This window comes from Mastomys coucha, unplaced genomic scaffold, assembly GCF_008632895.1.
Source record: "Mastomys coucha isolate ucsf_1 unplaced genomic scaffold, UCSF_Mcou_1 pScaffold22, whole genome shotgun sequence".
In the NCBI taxonomy this organism is placed as follows: Eukaryota; Metazoa; Chordata; class Mammalia; order Rodentia; family Muridae; genus Mastomys; species Mastomys coucha.
The window spans coordinates 200,437,229-200,457,028 of NW_022196905.1; the positions used below are offsets into that span (position 1 = coordinate 200,437,229).

General features: G+C 37.9%; 1 protein-coding gene across 14 annotated transcripts in view; it reads left to right on the forward strand.

The window, feature by feature from the left end:
* Positions 1 to 19,800, forward strand: part of Nek1 (NIMA related kinase 1) — a 142,188-nt gene that overhangs the window by 20,443 nt on the left and 101,945 nt on the right. For 13 of the 14 annotated variants that reach the window (XR_004109987.1, XR_004109988.1, XM_031339911.1 and 10 more), the window contains 6 exons: positions 1,381 to 1,448; positions 1,573 to 1,659; positions 2,443 to 2,497; positions 6,840 to 7,040; positions 12,197 to 12,257; positions 15,983 to 16,134. Coding sequence is in view for 12 of the 14 variants with exons in the window: in XM_031339911.1 (XP_031195771.1) it covers positions 1,381 to 1,448; positions 1,573 to 1,659; positions 2,443 to 2,497; positions 6,840 to 7,040; positions 12,197 to 12,257; positions 15,983 to 16,134 (624 nt within the window). In the remaining 2 variants the exon portion in view is untranslated. The remainder of the gene's footprint in view (positions 1 to 1,380; positions 1,449 to 1,572; positions 1,660 to 2,442; positions 2,498 to 6,839; positions 7,041 to 12,196; positions 12,258 to 15,982; positions 16,135 to 19,800) is intronic. The other variant, XM_031339909.1, reaches the window with a different exon arrangement.

Below are 19,800 nucleotides of genomic sequence, written 5' to 3' on the forward strand. Positions count from 1 at the left end.
CCTCTGCCTCCCAAGTGCTGGGATTAAAGGCGTGCGCCACCACCGCCCGGCTCCATTGAATTCTTGCTTTTTACTCTTTCAAAGAGTATAGAAATCTGGGGAAAAAATAGGCTTTTTTTCCTTGCTAGGAATATGTTAATTCTTGATACATGTGCATGATAGACCAGCACAGTACTCTATTTATAAAAAAGAATATAATAGAGTAAACAGTTTAAACTGGAAGGGTGTTTCAGGCCCCTTTAATTGGAAGACATTTACATATTATAAAATTGACCTATTTAAAGTATACAAGCTAGCTTATTGGATAGAAATCTTTGCTGCTGAGCTTGATGAACTGAGTCAGTCTCTGGACCCACACTGTACAGAGACAGAACTGACCTCCATGAGTTGTCCTCTGACTTTCAGACAGATGCCATCATTGACACACTCTAAGAAGTATAGAGTTTACTGACTGTAGTGTTTGTACAGAACTGTGAACGCATTGGCTGTCTCTAGTCACAGAATATTTTCTCTTCAAAGAACTGCCCATGCCCAGTCACACTTCTTCTTTCTGTTGGATATCTGATATCTAGATATCAGGGCATTTAAGTAAACTGTTAGTATGTGCTTTTAGTTATTTAAAGATGGATTATTTGCTGGGTCTGGTATTCCACACCTTTAATCCCAGAACACAAGAGGCAAAGGCAGCTGAATCTCTCAGTTCCAGGCCAGCCTGGTCTATATAGTAAGTTCCAAGCCAGCTAAGGCTACATAGTTTGACTCTGTTTCAAAATTAACAACCAAGTGGATTATTTGTCCTTTTGGAGTTGGGTATTGAGAAAGTGTCTCCTGTAGGCCAGCATGGCCTTGAACCTTACGTCTAGCTGAGGATGATCTGAACTTTCGATCTCTTTCCTATTTTCTTTTCCCGTTCTTTCTTTTCACCATGTGGATCGTGAGGGTTAGGTTCAGGTTGTTGTCAGACTTGGGCAGCAGGCACCTTAACCAACTGAGCCATGCCACTGGCCTCATACTGATTTTATTGACAGTGTTGTATGATATACAAAAATATTTAGGCTTAACAAGGCCCAGTTTTTCTTTCCTTCTCTTTAGTTTTGTTTGATGTCTAAGAAACCATTGCCTGACTCAGAAGCATGACATTTATTCCTGGTTTTAGGATTTTTTATAGTTTTAGTTCATATATCTTAGAATCCATTTTGAGTTAATTTTTTCATATAGTGAGGTAGGTAGGAGGATGCATTTATTCTTTTTCATGGGATATTCAGCTATTCTAGCATAAAATTTTAATTGTATTAATTTTTCTGAAAAACAATGTTGTCTAGTAGAAGTCACTAGACTGAAACAATATTTCTGTTTGTTTATTCTTTCTTTCTTTTATAGAACATATTTCTAACCAAAGATGGGACAGTGCAGCTGGGAGATTTTGGAATTGCTCGAGTTCTTAATAGGTAACAACAGCTTTAAGCTTTGTTCTGATTTAGTGTCCTCAATGAAACTGAGTTTGTTGTAGTGTATATGCAATAACTTGTAATATTTCCATTTTAAGCTTCTTTAACAATTTTATTGTTCTAGTACTGTAGAGCTGGCTCGAACTTGCATAGGGACTCCATACTACTTGTCACCTGAGATCTGTGAAAACAAGCCTTATAACAATAAAAGGTACTTAAAGTGATGCTCAACATATGGTCTGTTTTAAACTTCTGTCATACTCTGTATAGTAGCCTTGAGAACACCACTGCAAAATCAGTAATGTATGGTTAGTATGTATATTTGTAGGTTTTTAGTGTATGGTGAAGGAATTATAAAAGCACTGTTCCTATCTCATTACGAGAACTCAAGGAAGAATCACTTTATGGTTTCCTCTAGTTAGAAAGAGAGTACTTTCTTCCCTTTGTCATAGTCTCTTCCTGCAGAACTACAGCTAATAGTATAGAATGCGGGCTGCATTCTCAATAAAGAAGCCAAATTCACATAGAGACCCATTAATTTCTTTGAAATGCTGCAGCCACCTAGCTTAGATGTAAGCTGCTAGTGGATTATGTGATCTGTTGTTGAAGACAGTCCCACAATTGTACCAAGGGAAAGCTCGCAACCAGGAAACACTGTTTACTTTGCTATCATACTTGATTGTAGTAAATTAATTTTTTCATTCTATAATATTTTTAAAGCATGTTGAACTTTTCAAAATAAAAATAAAGGGAATGAATTTTATACCATCCTTTTAAATATTAAATTTCTTTAATGATAATTCAAAGTAATTGTTTAAGCAACTCTTTTCTAATTTAAAATAGCTTCTTTTATTATCTAGTTTGAAATTAAAGGTAAAAAATACTTTCTAGAACACATATGTCCCCCCAAGTTCTTTGTTTACTTTAAATGATTAAATAAATAAATAGATAAATTCTGAAATTAAGAGGAAATTTCTCACTTTTGTCTTCGCAGTGACATTTGGGCTTTGGGATGTGTCCTTTATGAGCTGTGTACACTTAAACACGCAGTGAGTACTACTTGTTATGCTTTTAAAGTTGTTATGATAGTATACTTAAGTGACCCCAAAAATTCCACCAGAGAGCTCCTAAACCTGATAAACAACTTCAGCAAAGTAGCTGGATATAAAATTAACTCAAGCAAATCAGAGGCCTTCCTATACACAAAGGATAAACAGGCAGAGAAAGAAATTAGGGAAACAACACCCTTCACAATAGTTACAAATAATATAAAATACCTCGGTGTAACCCTAACTAAGCAAGTAAAAGATCTCTTTGACAAGAACTTCAAGTCTCTGAAGAAAGAACTTGAAGAAGATCTCAGAAGATGGAAAGATCTCCCATGCTCATGGATTGGCAGGATTAATATAGTGAAAATGGCCATCTTACCGAAGGCAATCTACAGATTCAATGCAATCCCCATCAAAATTCCAACTCAATTCTTCACAGACTTAGAAAGAGTCTAAGATGAATGGCAGATTCATCTGGAACAACAAAAGACCCAGGATAGCCAAAACTATTCTCAACAATAAAGGAACCTCTGGTGGAATCACAATCCCAGACCTTAAGCTGTACTACAGAGCAATTGTGATAAAAACTGCATGGTATTGGTACAGTGACAGACAGGTAGATCTATGGAACCGAATTGAAGACCCAGAATTGAACCCACGCACCTATGGTCACTTAATCTTTGACAAAGGAGCTAAAACCATCCAGTGGAAAAAAGACAGCATTTTCAGCAGATGGTGCTGGCTCAACTGGAGGTTAACATGTAGAAAAATGCAAATCGATCCATTCCTTTCTCCTTGTACAAAGAGGTTTGATTTTTCTAAAATGCAATTTTAAACTGGTTTATTCTTATTATATATTTGCTGTTATTTTGTGCTTTTTATCACAGACATTTTTCTAATGCTACAACATCTCATTTTTCACATAAATTCATTTACTGTGAATTTGTATTTTACCCTAATATTTTTAATTAGTTTCATTTTAGCAAGTTCCTTCAAAACACCCATATTTAGCAGGCTGTGATAGAAATGCTTGTAATCCCAGTACTTGGGAGGGTCAGGGCAGAAGAAATGTAGGTTCGCAGCCAGACTGTGCTTCTCAGCAAGATTCTGTGTGAAAAACAAAACAAAAAACTAAATTAAAACCATTGAAATTCTTTGAGTTTGTTGCTGGAAGATATTTAAAGAATTTTATTTACTGTGACAACCTGAGTTATTTTTATGAAAGAATAAGCTGCCAGTATAGACAAGAAAAACAATAAAAGTGTGTGTGTGTTGTTGCTGTTGCTGCTGCTGTTGAAGTGATGCAGATGCTTGATAATATGGGAGTGTGCACCTGTATTATGTGTGTGAGGTTGAAGGTCCTCAAGGTGGTCCAAGGTCAATGTGGAAAGTCTTTCCTTGATTGCTCCTTGTCTTTAATTTTTGAGACAAGTTCAGAGAACCTTTTTGTGAACTTTAGGGATCCACCTGCCTCCTCCCACATCTTACCCCCCTGGAGAGTGCAGAACCAGCCATCTTTTACATGTGTTCTGTGGTTCTGAACTCACATCTCTGTGTTTACACAGCCAGCACTTTACCAACTGAGTATCTTCTCAGCCTCTTATCCAGATATTGTCACATTAAGTACACTTATAATGTTTACAATTTTCACCATTAGCACATTTTTAAAATAGTATGAAATATACCAAAAGGGAAATTTCTCTCAAAATATGTTTAGTTGTAATAACTTTTCCATTTTTTTGCCCTCTTTTTAAAGCATGTTTCCTCCCCTGGTGAAACAATACTGTATTTTCATCTCAAAGAAAACTTTAGAAAGTACGTAAAATTGTAAAGCAGGAAATAAGCACCATACGCAATACTAACAAGAAACAACTGCTTGTATTTGATGCTTTCCTCTAAGCTTTATTCTAACTTAATTCACAAATTGAATTACTTGTCTCCAAGAGTTCGCTTATATAAGCTGCTTTATAGCCTGCTCTTACTGTTCAGTATTATTTGAAGTCTGTTCTTATTCTATTTTTATTTGTTGAGATAGTCTCATATTTATATAAATGTGCCTTGCCACATGAAAATACATACTGTCGGAGGCTAGAAGAGTGCATCTGAAGGTGGTCCTGAGCTACCTGATATGGATGCCCAGAACCAAACTGAGGTTCTCTGCAAGAGTAGAAAACCCTTAAATTGCCAAACCATCTCTCCTGCTTCTTTGTTTTTAAATGCCTGCCTGCATAAACTCCTACTATATTGTGTTAACTCTTATCTTTTCCCTAATATGTTTCTACAAGATTGAATGGACTTACATTTTTACAAACAGAATGAAATAAGTTTCAAATATTCTAGGAGAGCTTAATATTTAATATTTAATATTTAGGAGTGCTTTTTTATAATTGATATCACTGGTCCCTAACTTATCGTAGGCATTTTGTTTTCTTGCTGTATATATTGAGAACATACCAAGATTAGTACAACTGTCCTGTTATTTTAACAGAAATATCAAAGCTAGTTATTTTCCTATTATGAAATCTATAATCTTATTTGTGTATATCATTACACACAGTTATGGATTTCTAATGACATTTTCATCCTAATGGTATACATATATAATCTCAGCCCTTGAGAAACAGAGACATGGGGATTACTACAAGATTTTTACTAGTTTGGTCTTCAAATTGAGTTCAGTTTTATGTAGGCCTACATAGGCCACTAAAACATAGACATTTCTGTCCAAGTAGAATATGATTTACCTTGACCATACTCTCTCTCCCTAGCCTCCCTCCCTTTTCCTTCTTCTCCACCCATCTAGTCCTCTAACTTTTCCTAGTTTTGCATCAGCTTCTGTATGTGTGTGTGTGTGTGTGTGTGTGTGTGTGTGTGTGTGTGTGTGTGTGTGTGTGTAAGAGAGAGACAGAGACAAAGAGAGAGACAGAAATCTAGTTTGTGCTTATGGAAAAAAATACAATATTTGTCTCCTGAGTTTTGCTTATTTTACTTAATATAGCAATCTGCATTTGCATGCATTTTCTTTCAAATTATATATACTCATACCTGAATGAAATTCATTGTGTATTTGTGTATATTGTTTTAAATATAATTTATGCTTTGAGAATCCCATACATCTGTGCAGTATATTTTGATTGTGTCTGCTCCCCACTCCCTCCATGACCCTTCCCAAATCCCCTTCTCCATTCCCCTCCCAACCTCAGGCCCTCTTATTTTCTTTGAATTTTAATTAACTTTGAATTTAGTTAAGTCCAATTAGTGCTGCTTTTAAGTACAAAGTAATAAGGCCATTTACTGGAGCTTGATTGACCTACCACAGGGGCATAGCCCTATAGAACACTGACTTTCTCTCTTCCAACAGCCACCAATTGTCAGTGGTTTAGCTAGGCTGGGGCTTTGTGATCTCCTCCCTATATGTACATATTCTTTATCCATTCATCTGTTGACATACACTAAAGCTAATTCCAGTTGCATTTTTAACTTCTTTAGGAAATTGTATGTGATATCCATGGAGGCAAGACTTAATTTACATTCCTACCAATAGCATATGAGAGCTCCTAGCCTAACACCATTTGTTGTTTTCTTACTCATAGCCATTCTGATTAGGACTGAACTCCCAATATACTTTTGATTTGCATTTACCTAGTGGCTAATAGTATTAAACATTTTTATGTGTTTAGTGGCCATTGGTACATACTCTTTTGAGTACTATTGGTGCATTTCATTTTCCCATTCATGAAGTCTTTAGATATTAAACTGTCCCACCTGTGTATTCTTTTTATTTCAGTTTAGTTTGTGTTTAATCCTCAAACATATACCTTCCTATTAATATTGCACACCCCACCCACCATTGACTTATTCTTCGGGAAGCCTCGCGTCCTGCAAAAGGATAACGTTGGACGGGGCCTAAGAATGAAGTAGCTACGAGCTCTCATATGTGTTTACTTACTTTACTCAGTGGTTTATTTTTTCTTCTAGTTGTTAGAGCAGAGGCAGAGTAGGTCTTAAATGAAGACTACTTGGCTGCATAACTTTATCATCTTGATTATTGTTACATTTTATAAAATATTTATTAATATTTATACCTTACCTCTTGGCATGTTGCATTAACAATTAGATTTTACTCTTATAGCAAATTATATTATTTTACTTTTTTGAAGGCAGTCTTTTAAAATTATAGGTAATTAAGTAAAGTTTACAGAAAGTGTATTAATTGTATTACTTAAGAGAGGGTTATATTTCTATTCTGTATTAATGGAAAAAGAGCTATTGATCATTACTGATATTCCCCATTTCAGTTTACAACGGTTTTATATATGTGCATCTATTTTCTGGTTTTTAGTTTGAAGCTGGAAACATGAAAAACCTGGTACTGAAGATAATATCTGGATCCTTTCCTCCAGTGTCTCTCCATTATTCCTATGATCTCCGCAGCTTGCTCTCTCAGTTATTTAAAAGAAATCCTAGGGATAGACCATCAGTCAACTCCATATTGGAGAAAGGTTTTATAGCTAAACGCATTGAAAAGTTTCTTTCACCTCAGGTATGTGTCACGTTACCCCTAAAGTTAAACAGTAAGGTTTTGGTACCTAATGCTAGGGCTGTAGGGATCACCACAGAGCCCAGGCTGAGACGCTCTCCTCAGCCTGTATTGGGGGTACCCTTTCGTTTCCCACTATTTATTACTGAAGTTATTAAACCTTCCTGTGCTTTGCGTTTTTTACCTCTCACCTGTAAGCTATGAGCTCAGAGGTATACAAATATTGTAGGGTGGCTGCAAGAATTAAACAGTAATGTACTACAGTGCTTTCTGTCTAGTACATACCCACTCAAAGTCCTTAATATGCATTATCAACGTATTGATTACACTAGGTACATATATCAGCAAAATTTACACGATTATGGTTGTCTTTGATAAAGAGGTTAGAAACTGTGGTTATATGGGCATATATAAATGCATATACTATATTGCTGTATCGCATAATTTTTCCTCTAGTGTTCAACTGTAGGTGCAAAACAAATATTTGTGGAGATAATTTATTTGGCAGGTTTTATAAAAAAAATTGTCAGATCAAATGCCATCAATTACTCAAATGTGATCCAATTACTAAAATTGGAATTATTTGACTTTTCATGTTTATGGTGGCCTATATTAATTTAATCCGCATTGAGTTCTTTTGTAAGTAAGATAGGTATCAAAAGTATAACCATGTAACTTATATAAGCTTCTGGCTTAATAGAACATTCCTGAGAACAAATGATATCCAGAAAGCAAGAGATGTTCATTTAGCTAACTCAGCTTTGGAAGTCAAAGGTTACTTGTATAAAGCATGGCAACAGTTTCTGAAATGTGGAGTTCTACAAGACTTCTTTGTTAAAAATAATTCTTTCAAAGGCAGTTTAGATGTACTGTACTGTTATTTTTTTGGCAGCAACCAGATGAGAAACAAAGGCTTCATTTAATCTTATTGAAGCCACCTCCTTGCCAGTGTAGTTAGAGCATAGCTTCAAGACTAAAACACTGCAATGAAAGGAAAGAGATTAAAGCCCCAGTTACCAAATGTAATGTGCAAAAGAGAGGCAGATTATGGTTAATAACAAATTGAGTATCTAATAACATGTGCTTGATATATTTCGCCCCTTCCTTACTGGTGTTTAAGCACTACTTGGATTTAAAAAATCTTGCATTTCGTTCCTAACATATATACACACATATAGAGACACATATCACTTGTTCTTTGAGTGAGGTGCTTTATGCTTTAACATAGGAACTATTGATTCTAATATCACTATAATGATCTATATTGCTTCGCTGCAAGCCTATGATCCTTCTGCCTCAGGCTTGTGAATTTCTGTATTACAAGACAACTTTTATTTTCAAAACAATTTATTTCAAAATAAATATTTCAAAATATTTCAAAATATTTTTTTCAGTGCCGTTGGCCAAAGTTAGTGGGGCCCAGTTCTCATCCTTATACACCCTAGCAGTTTCTTGCATGTAGCATCACAAATTAGGGGTAAGCTTTGACTCATTAGGGGTACAGTCTTTGTCTATCATACCTGTCTGTGAGGAAGAAAGTCTGCCACATCTGAAGAGTGCAACATCACAGCTTTTGGCCACCTGTTGAACACTTGGAATGTGACTAATGTGACTAAAGAACTAAGTTTTAAGTTTTTAATTCAGATACCCACATACTGGTAATGGACTACATTCACATGGTATTCCAAGATCTTCGTGAGTTCTCTACATTCCATCTCTCAATTTATGAACATTTGCATAGAACAGAAAGATCCATATTTGAAGAATTGAAGAATTACTCATATTGAGGGTAAATTGGAGATCATAAAATACCCATTGACCAGGCCTAGGATATTATAGTCTTATAATCTCAGCTGCTTGGGAAGTCTTGAGGCAGGAAAGATCCCATGTTTAAGACAAGCTTAGACAATTTAAGGAGTTCCTATATCAAAAGTGGGGCTGGGCCAGGCAGTGGTTGTGCACGCCTTTAATCCCAGCACTTGGGAGGCAGAGACAGGCGGATTTCTGAGTTCGAGGCCAGCCTGGTCTACAGAGTGAGTTCCAGGACAGCCAGGGCTACACAGAGAAACCCTGTCTTGAAAAACCAAAAAAAAAAAAAAAAAAGTGTGGTTGCTAGGCTGTGAAGAGTACCAAGGATCTAAGTTATTGATGGAGTACTTCCCCAAGCGTGTGGAGCCCATGTCATTCTCACACATGCACCCTAAGTTGTCTTTTAACCAGACTTCTGCTCATGTTTGTCTTCTGCCGCACTAGTTCTCAAATACAGAACAGTCTCCTAGAGGAATTTGCTGGGTTCATTCACAACCATCTCTGCCTCAGTGACTTACAGGATTGATGGCGTTGGTTTGACACTTTCAGTACTACTGCCATAGGGATTCTTCAGGAGGAAAAAGAATCTCCTCAGGTTGGAGATTTGTGCCTATTGGATGTCTTGTCTATTGTTGAGTAGTCTTTCTACTGTGTTTTACTTCTCTGGAAAAACTGAGGAAATCCACTTAACATTATTCTCCAATACAATAAAAATAAGCTCAGATTGAGTTAAATCTTTGTTTGACATCATAGTTTGACATCGTACTGGAAAAATGTGAGTGAAAGAGAGAAAATTACTTGTGGAAAGTATAAATATTTGTTCACAAAATATAAATGCTGAAGAGTGAGTAATGGGATATTTATAATGTGAAAAGAGACAGACACTGAAAATATTTACCAATGACATGTTTGCGGATGAGTGTCACTCATGTCAGGTGGTAAGTTGATTCACAGTAAACTTAAATGGCATTTCCAAGAGAGCATCTTTTGAAAGTGACACTTGAACACTTTTGACATAAATGAGGCTATGGATGCATATAGGACGCATACAGAACTCAGCAATCCTTTCGTACATGAAGTTTTTGTTAAGTTGCTAGGATACGAAAAAGGCAAGTAACGTGCTGTACATTAGTCTAGTTTGAGAATGAAAGACTGGAGGAGTAATAAAAATACATTAGTAAGACTAGCAGGGATACGTGAGCAGTTAGCAAGAGGGGAGTTTGCTGGCTGCATTACTGGATTTTAATCAGTTTATTTAGCAATATTTGTTATTGGAAGAAAAATACATTGTGACTGATGGGTAGCTTTTTTCTTTGTTTGCAAAACATATTTCATTTATTTTTATTTTATTGTTTCTTAAAGTATTATTATGAACTACCTTTTTAAATTTTCTTTTTTTCATTTATTCATTTTATATATCAATTGCTGCCTTCACCCCTAGTCACTCTCTCCCACAATTCTTCTTCCTTCTCAATTTTCCCTCTCCCATAGTACTTTCCTCAACCCTCCTTCCCCTTCTTTTCTGAGATGGTGGAGGTATATCAAGCTCACCCTGGCATATCAAGTCTCTGCAAGGCTAGATGCATCCTCTCCTACTGAGGCCAGACAAGGCAGCCCAGGTAGAAGACCATCTCCCACAAAAGGCAACAGTTTTTCCCACTCCAGTTGTTCAGGACCCATATGAAGACCAAGCTGCACATCTACTTCATATATGCTGGGAGGCCTAGCTCCATCCTGTGCATGCTCTTCAGTTTGTAGTTCAGTCTCTAAGAGCCCCCAAGGGGCCAGGTTAGCTGATTCTGTTGGTCTTGTGGCGTTCCTATCCCCTTGGAGGGTCCTCAGTTCTTCCCCTACCTGTTCCTTCAGAGTCCCCAAGCTCCATCCAGTGTTTAGCTGTGGGTCTCTGCATCCCTCTGAGTCAGCTGCTGGGTGGAGCATCTCAGAAGACAGCCTTGCTAGACTGTCTTGGCTGCAAGCATAAGAGTATCATTAATACTGTCAGGGATTGGTGCTTATCCACGGAATGGGTCTCTAGTTGGGCCACTTACTGCTTGTCCATTCTCCCAGTCTCTGCTCCATCCCCTGTTCCTACTTGTCTTGTAGATTTTGGGTTGAAAGTTTTGTAGATAGGTTGGTATGCCTATCACTCCACTGTGGTTCTTGCCTTGCTACAGGGGGTAACTTCTTCAAGTTCCATATCCCCATGCTTTGAGTGACAGCTAAGGTTGCCCCCATTGATTCTTGGGTGCCTCCCCTTTCCTAGTTCTCTGGCATGTGTTCTAGATGCTCCCTTCCTCCCTACCCCCAGCAGTTGTAGATTTCCATTCATTCTCATGACCATTTGGCCATCTCTCCTGTCCCTTCCTGCACCTGATCCTGAAACACCCCCCTCAGCCAGTTCCTTCCCTCTGCCTCCTATGACTATTTTATTACCCCTTCTAAGTGAGATTCAAGCTTCCTCACTTGGGTCTTCCTTCTCGTTTAGCTTCTTAAGGTCTGTGGAGTATGGCAAGGTACCTGTATTTTATGGCTAATGTCCACTCATAAGTGAATACATACCATGCATGCCCATTTGGGTCTGGGTTACCTCACTCAGATATCCTCAAGTTTCATCCATTTGCCTGCAAAATTCATAATTTGTTTTCCCATTGTGTAGACGTACTACATTTTTTTAATCCATTCTTTAGTTGAGGGACATTCAGGTTGTTTATAATTTCTGGCTATTACAAATAAAGCTGCTATGAACATAGTTTACCAAGTGTCCTTGTAGTAAGGTAGGACATCTTTGGGGTATATGACCAGGAATGGTATAGCTGGGTCTTGAGGTAGAATTATTCTTAGTTTTCTGAGAAATTGCCAAATTGATTTCAAAAGTGGTTGTACAAATTTGCGCTCCCACTAGCAATGGAGGAGTATGCCCCTTGTTCCACATCCTCAACAGCATGTGCTATCATTATTTTTTATTGTAGCCATTCTGACAGGTGTAAGGTGAAATCTCAGAGTTGTTTTGATTTGCATTTCTATGATGACTTTGAACATCTCTTTAAGTGTTTCTTGGCCAGTCAAGATTCCTCTGTTGAGAATTCTTTTTTAAGCTCTGTACCTCATTATTTATTTATTTATTTGGTTGTGTTTTTTTGAATTGTTTTTGTTTTTTGTTATTTTTATTTTTTCAAGGCAGGGTCTAACTATATAGCACTGGTTGTTCTGGAACTCGATGTTCTAGGCTGGCCTCGAACTCACAGAGCTCTATCTACCTGCTCTTTCTCCAAAGTTCTGTGACTACAGGTGTGCACCACTGCACTCAGAAGTGATATCTTTTCTAACATTTTTTTCTCTTTCAATCTAAGCTTATTGCAGAAGAATTTTGTCTAAAAACGTTTTCAAAGTTTGGACCACAGCCTATCCCAGGTAAATTACATTTCACATGAAGCTTTTCATCTGTTTGCAATACTCAAGACTAGATATGCTACAAATAGGTAGAGAAAACAAATTGGGATGGTTTTAGAATAAATTTAGTCTAAAGTAAATATTAAATTTCTTATATTTAGTACTATACAATAATTATTATTAATAAAGTTTTTATTTGCTGTCTTATTTAGGTGAAATCTGACTTGAAAATCTTTATCAAAGCTTAGCTGATATTTTGAGAACATTGTCCACTCTTTTTTTTTTTTTTTTTTTTTTTTTTTTTTTTTTTTTTTTTTGGTTTTTTTGAAACAGGGTTTATCGGTTTATCTTTATAGCTCTGGCTGTCCTGCAACTCACTCTGTAGACCAGGCTGGCCTCGAACTCAGAAATCCACCTGCCTCTGCCTCCCAAGTGCTGGGATTAAAGGCGTGCACAACCACCGCCCAGCTGTAAAACATTTTTTTTTCTTTTAGATATTTTCTTTACTTACATAAAACATTTTTTTAAGAAATATTTTTATATTCTAAATTTTTAAAAGTAAATTATTGAGAGGTCAACTCTTTTACTGAAGGTAAGTTTTATTTCAATTTTGACCATTTGATTGACCATTGTCCTGTACAATTTATCTAGAGAACTCAGTTTTTAATATATTCATAGATACTGCTACTATGCTATAGAGGGGTGTGTGTGTGTATGTATATATGCATGCGCGCACATACTCTTGTATGCTGTGCTCACGTGTGAAAGGGTGCATGTGTGGATACATCACTTGCCTACAGCCCAGTCTTGGGGCATTTTTGTTCAGTTGAGGTTCCCTTTCCCAAAATGACTCTAGCTTGTGTCAAGTTGGCATAAACTAGCCAGCACAGTTTCATAAGAGTTGACTAATTTATATGAATAGTACGTGCTTTGAAAGTATTTGTAGTACTGGGTTTTGTATGTTATATTCGTGTGTGTGTGTGTGTGTGTGTGTGTGTGTGTGTGTGTATGTGTGTGTGTGTATGTGTGTGTATGCGCATGCACATTTTTGTTTCTGCATAAATTTCTCTCCTTTTACTCCATGTTGGAGCCTGAGGTCAGGTGAGTAACCCTCCCACTCTCATGCAGTGCCTGGGAGCACTTGGCATCTTTGCCTTAAGAATGGTCATTTTTATGCTTTGGTGCCGCCAGTCCGTTTCTGGTGTATAGAGCACTTACCTTAGATTTTCTTTGTTTGTATTTTGTGTTTTGTTTTGTTTCCTTTTATAATATAGTGATATCTTTTTTGTAAATCAGGCTGGCCTTGAACTCACAGAGATCTCTTGCTGTTTTGATAAAATTAGCCAAGTTACACAATTATGACTTCATGGTACATAGTGAACCTATATATATGCCAAAGAATAACTTCAACAATATGTTCTAATTTGATCATATAGTTGAATTTCTCATACTTCCTAGTTTATAGATCAGCATATTTTGGAAAATCTTTACCTATCACTTTACCCTATTATTATCAGTATGAATTGCTCCTGATGCTCTAACATGGCATCCTATGTCTTATCCCATGGCTAATAATCTTTTTAGTTTCTGTCTTAGGTAGGATTTCTACTGCTGTGATAAAGCACCTTAACCAAACAACTCGGGGAAGAAAGGGGTTTATCTCCCTTCTGTTTCCACATCACAGTCCATCTTCTAATGAGTCAGGCCAGGAACCTGGAGACACACATTGATATGGAGGCCATGGAGGCATTCTGCCTACTTTCTTATAGCTCCCAGGACCACTACCCCAGTGGTGTTGTTTGCCCATATCCCAGTCTTGTGGAAGCATTTTCTTCAACTGGGGTTCCTTTTCCCAAAATGACTCTAGCTTATGTCAAGTTGGCATAAACTAGCCAGCAAAGTTTCATAAAAGTTGACTAAATTATATGACTAATGTGTGCTTATAAAGAATTTTTTAGAAGAAACATTACTCCAATTTTAATAAATACTTTCATGTTTTGATATATTTTCTTGTCATAACATGCTCAATGAGTTTGAATGAGACTATATTATAAACAGTTTTTTATACACAATATAATATAGTGAGCATTTTCTAATAAATTTTTCTTTGAAGATGAATTTAATGTTAGCTTTTCATTGTGAACTACCATTTAATTTTTCTCTTTCTCCTTGTAAAAATGAATACTTTGGAAGAGATTGATTTAAATTATATTAGTACATACTAAAACCCTGAGCTACAGAGTGGGCTGGAAAGGAAAGGAAGTAGTAGCTCCTCAGGCTGTGGGCGAGCTTCACCACAGGGAGCTCCACCAGAGGGAGCTTCACCACAGGGAGCTTCACCACAGGGAGCTCCACCACAGGGAGCTTCACCACAGGGAGCTCCACCAGAGGGAGCTTCACCACAGGGAGCTCCACCACAGGGAGCTTCAACCAGAGGGAGCTCCACCACAGGGAGCTCCACCACAGGGAGCTTCAACCATAGGGAGCTCCACCGCAGGGAGCTCCACCACAGGGAGCTTCACCACAGGGAGCTTCAACCAGAGGGAGCTCCACCACAGGGAGCTCCACCGCAGGGAGCTCCACCACAGGGAGCTTCAACCAGAGGGAGCTCCACCACAGGGAGCTTCAACCAGAGGGAGCTTCACCACAGGGAGCTCCACCACAGGGAGCTTCAACCACAGGGAGCTTCAACCAGAGGGAGCTCCACCACAGGGAGCTTCAACCAGAGGGAGCTTCACCAGAGAGAGCTTAACCTGAGGGAGCTTAACCTGAGGGAACTTCACCACAGGGTGCTTAACCACAGGGAGCTTAACCAGAGGGAACTTTACAGAGGTGGGGCCAGGAAGGATTTGAATGAGGGATGGGACTATATAGACTATTTGACTTGCAAATTTTTTTATTGAAGTTTATCTATTTTCTGAAACTTTGAGGGAGGTATTAGCTTATTCAGTTCTTGTGACAGCTTCATACAAATATATAATGCATCCTATAATTCTACTGTACAATTTATCCAGAGATGTCAATTTTTAATATATTCACAGATAGCTGCTACTATGCCCCATAGAGCTGTGTGTGTGTGTGTGTGTGTGTGTGTGTGTCTGTGTGTGTGTATGAAAGGGTGCGTGTGTAAGTACATAGTGAACCTATAGGTATGCTGAAGAATAACTTCAGGTGCCATCCTCAGAAATATCCTTACTTGTCATGGAGCTAACCATTAGGTTATACTGCCTGGCCAGCATGGCCTAGGGGTCTGCTTGTCTCTGCTTCTCCACTAATGAGATCTTAATTTCAAGCCACCACTCCTAGCAGTTTTATATGTGTGTTAAGGATTCAACTCAGTCCTCATGTTTGTGAAGCAAGAACTTGCCTATGGAGCTACCTTCCCAAAAGCATTATCTTTGAATAGTTAGTTCTATTTTTTAAAAAAGCATTGATATGCCGGGCAGTGGTGGTGCACACCTTTAATCCCAGCACTTGGGAGGCAGAGGCAGGCGGATTTCTGAGTTCGAGGCCAGCCTGGTCTACAGAGTGAGTTTCAGGACAGCCAGGGGTACATAGAGAAACCCTGTCTCGAAAAAACAAAACAAACAACAATAAAATAAGCATTGATATTGGCTAAAAAATTTAAAAGTTTAAAAGATTGTCCATGATCGTGAAAATGAAAAAGTACCATTCTTGAAGACTTTTGGCACTAAAGGTTCAATGTAAAGAATTACTAGAAAAGAATTGCTTTTCTTTTCGTGTAGGTAAAAGACCAGCATCAGGACAAGGCATCAGTCCTTTTGTCCCTGCTCAGAAAATCACAAAGCCTGCTGCTAAATACGGAGTGCCTTTAACATATAAGAAGTACGGAGATAAAAAGTTACTTGAAAAAAAACCACCCCCAAAACATAAACAGGTAAGATACTTTTACAAACTGCTTGATATCAAGTTCAGCATGGCCCCATTTAATAACAGCTCCATGAGTTGTCTTGATACTCAGAGTAGTCTTCATTTCCTTACTAAGGAAAGTTGTTCTGCTTCATCCATCCTCTCTATTTAGGAGCCTTACAGAAGCCTTGGGCAGCCGTTAAGTAGATACACTGAGTAAGCAACTGGTGTAATAAAAAAGGTAGCATTATAAATGAAATCCTTCTTGAACATTTGATTGAATGCATAGAAGTAAGTACCTTTGATATTGTTGTAAAATAGTAAGACATTTGTGTATTTCAGAATTCACAGTCAAATAAATCAAAATCTTAGAGCTATATAAGAATATGATCATATGTGTGACAGTCTCCTATCTCATATTAAAAAATTAAGGTCTAAAACACTGAATACCATGCCTGAGATCACAGTAATAGTTGCAGGACATTGGCATTTTTTAAAAATTAGGTGAATTATCCTAAAATCATTTAAAATGATTATAAAAATCAGTCCTTCAAGTTATGTATAATAAATTAACATGGAGTCAGGAAACAGAAGCTACATAATAATTTGACCATGGAAACTTTAATGTAAATCATTATTAGATAGTTTGGGGAATTAGCCATTAAATGTGTCAAGAGGAATATAAAATGGGAATGACAGATATAGGAATCAGCTGCTATCCTAGCACTAAGAGAATACTCAAAGAACACAAAAATTAAAAATTTTCCCGCTCCATTCTTGAAGTTTATTCAGACCTTATTTGTATGGGGCATGACTGTAAGCCTATTTGTGTTGACATCCACTTCAGAACCACAGTCTGGCACTGGTAAATTATCTGCCACAGAGCTGAGGCCCCTGGGATGCTGTCTAGATGTTAGTAAGTGTACTAAGAAGCCTATGTAGCTGACATACTCTGAGAGGCCTACTGGAATATTCTAGTGCTGCTTAGCTTTCTGCAAAGCTGATAGAATACCAGCAGAAATCCGGAGGAAGCTGTCTTTGTGGTACTGCTAAAATTCAACTGGAAACTGACAGGATATAGACACAACTTTTGGAAGGTACCTACAGGAGTGCGTGACAGTGTGTTCCCACATGCTGCAGTAACAGATAAGAAGCACTGAGCAGAAGAGACACTAGTTCCTCCTGTAGTGTCTCCACCATTTGCTAATGTGCTAGTGAACAAAGGAAAACTTAGCATGCCCGCAGCAATAGTGGAAGCAGGGCTGTGTACAAGGGCAATGTAACTGGCATGCTGGCTCTATCAGTTTTATTTATTCAGCTATGGACCAGTGCCATCACATCCTTTTCTGTCTTTGGTCATCAAAAGAAAGCCAGGACTGGAAGACCTTTCTATTTCATGATCTTTAAATCCTCTAAAACTCTGATCATGCCCAAATCTTCATACCTCTATATTACTGTTAGATCTTTTCTTTTCTTTTTTCCCTTTTCTTCCCTTTTCTCCCCATTTCTTCCTTTTTCTTCCCTTCCCTTCCCTACCTTTCCCTTCCCTTCCCTTTTCCTTCCCTTTTATTTTTTCTCTTCTCTTCTCTTCTCTTTTCTCTTCCCTTCTCTTCTCTTCTCTTCTCTTCTCTTCTCTCTTCTCTTCTCTTCTCTTCTCTTCTCTTCTCTTCTCTTCTCTCTTCTCTTTTCTTTTCTTTTCTGTTTTGTTTTAAAAAAGAATTTCTCTGTGTATCCCTGGCTGTCCTGGAACTCCTCTGTAGACTATTGTGGCTTTGAACTCACAGAGATCCACCTGCCTCAGCCTAGAGCGCTGGAGTTAAAGACACACGTGCACTATTGCTAGCCAGGTCTCTGATAGTTCTTAAGTTCTTCAGCCACATAGTTTCTTGTATGCCAAACCTTTGAAGGTAGCCCTTGCTCACTTTGGACCTGGGATTCTCCCTAAACTCACTAGCCTTGCTATGTGGCGTCTTTCTCCTAAAACTGGTTCTAGGCAGTGTGGTAATGCTTTCCTTATTTACAGCAGACCTTCCCTGCTCCAGTGATCATGATCCTTCTAGACTCTGTATTACCTGTTTCTGTGCTGTAGTAGGGTCATCTGCAGACCCGTGTTCTTTTTAAAGAGTTGAACATCTGACTCACTCACAGTTTTCTTAATATTGTCATAATTTTAGATGGCTTCAGGATCCCAAAAAGATGATATAGTGCATAACTTTTATATTCTTGCTCATTCTCATTTATTTACCTTGTTTCTCACCTTACTGTAGAGCATTCTGGCAATATCTTTAATCCTGTAAACATCAACTCTGTCCTTCCATTTGTTCCAAAACTCTCAGCTCTGCCTTCACAATATATTGAGTTGTTCTTATCATTTCTTCTGCTTTAGCTCTAGCCACTTCCATTCTCACATAGGTAGCAATGTCCTAACCAGTTTCTCTGTTTCCATGTGTTGAGGGCTGAGAAGACTGACCATTGTGTTAGGTAGAGTGAAGCTCAGTTTTTCATCTCAGTCATCGACCCCTTGGCAATGGTATGTTATGCTCAGAGCCCTCAGACAGCCTTCTGACCTCTCAGTGCCTCATTTCCTTCTTCCATGCTGGTAGACGGCAGCCCTGATCTAAATTGTTTTCAACATGCTCAGTGATGCTTGCAAAAGTATGGGTTTTTTTCTTGCTGTTTTCTTCCATGACTGTGATAATTTGAATGAGAATGGCTACCATAGGCACATATATTTGAATCCTTGGTCCGCCTTGGATAGGACTGCTTGGAGAGGATTAGGGTAATGTATGGCCTTGTTGGAAGAGGTGTGTCTCCAGGGGGACAGCTTCTGAGGTTTCAGAAAACTCCTGTGACTTCCAGCGTTCCCTCTCTCCCTCATGGTTATGCACCAAGATGTGAGTCCTCTGTTGTTCCTGCACTCTACCTCTGTCCATGCCATTGTGGACTCATGCCCTCTGAAACCATTCCCAAATTAGACACTTTCTAAGATGCCTTGCTTATGGCGTTTTATCACAGTAATAGAAAAGAATAATAAAAGATAACTAAAGACAGTGTCCGTATTCACAGTTCACTTTGTGATTATACAGTATCAATAATAGCCATCCCTCTTCCACATTTGTAATCTGCATTGAGAATCTATTGTGCTTTGTTTGTTTCCACATTTTTACCGTCAAATGCTTATTTGTTTAGTAATAGTACTTCTCCTGTTTCTGTGTATAAACCTCACAAGTATGATGGTTTTATTATATTGGTTACCATAAATTGTCACTGAAAATATATCCTGTCCTATAATAAGCTTTCCATAAATATTTATTGAATAAGTGAATAAATGAGTGATAACTTAGGCATAAAGTCACTTTGAAACCTTAATTTCTTTCAAAGAAATGATGTCCACCATCTTAGTGAAACTCATGCTAGAAAAATCATCTTGTCTTTATTTGTACTTTTATTAAGATTTTATTATTACTTTTATGTGTATGATTGTTTTGCCTGCATGTATGTTTGTGCACCACTGCATATATAGTGCCCATGAAGACTAGATGACAGCATTGGATCTCCTGAGACTAGAATTACAAGTAGTTGTGAGCCACCATGTGGGTGATGGGACTTGAAAGAAGGTCCTATGGAAAAGCATCAAGTGTGCTCTTAACCACTGAGCTGTCTCTCTCCTGTTCTTGTTGTCATCTGTAGCAAA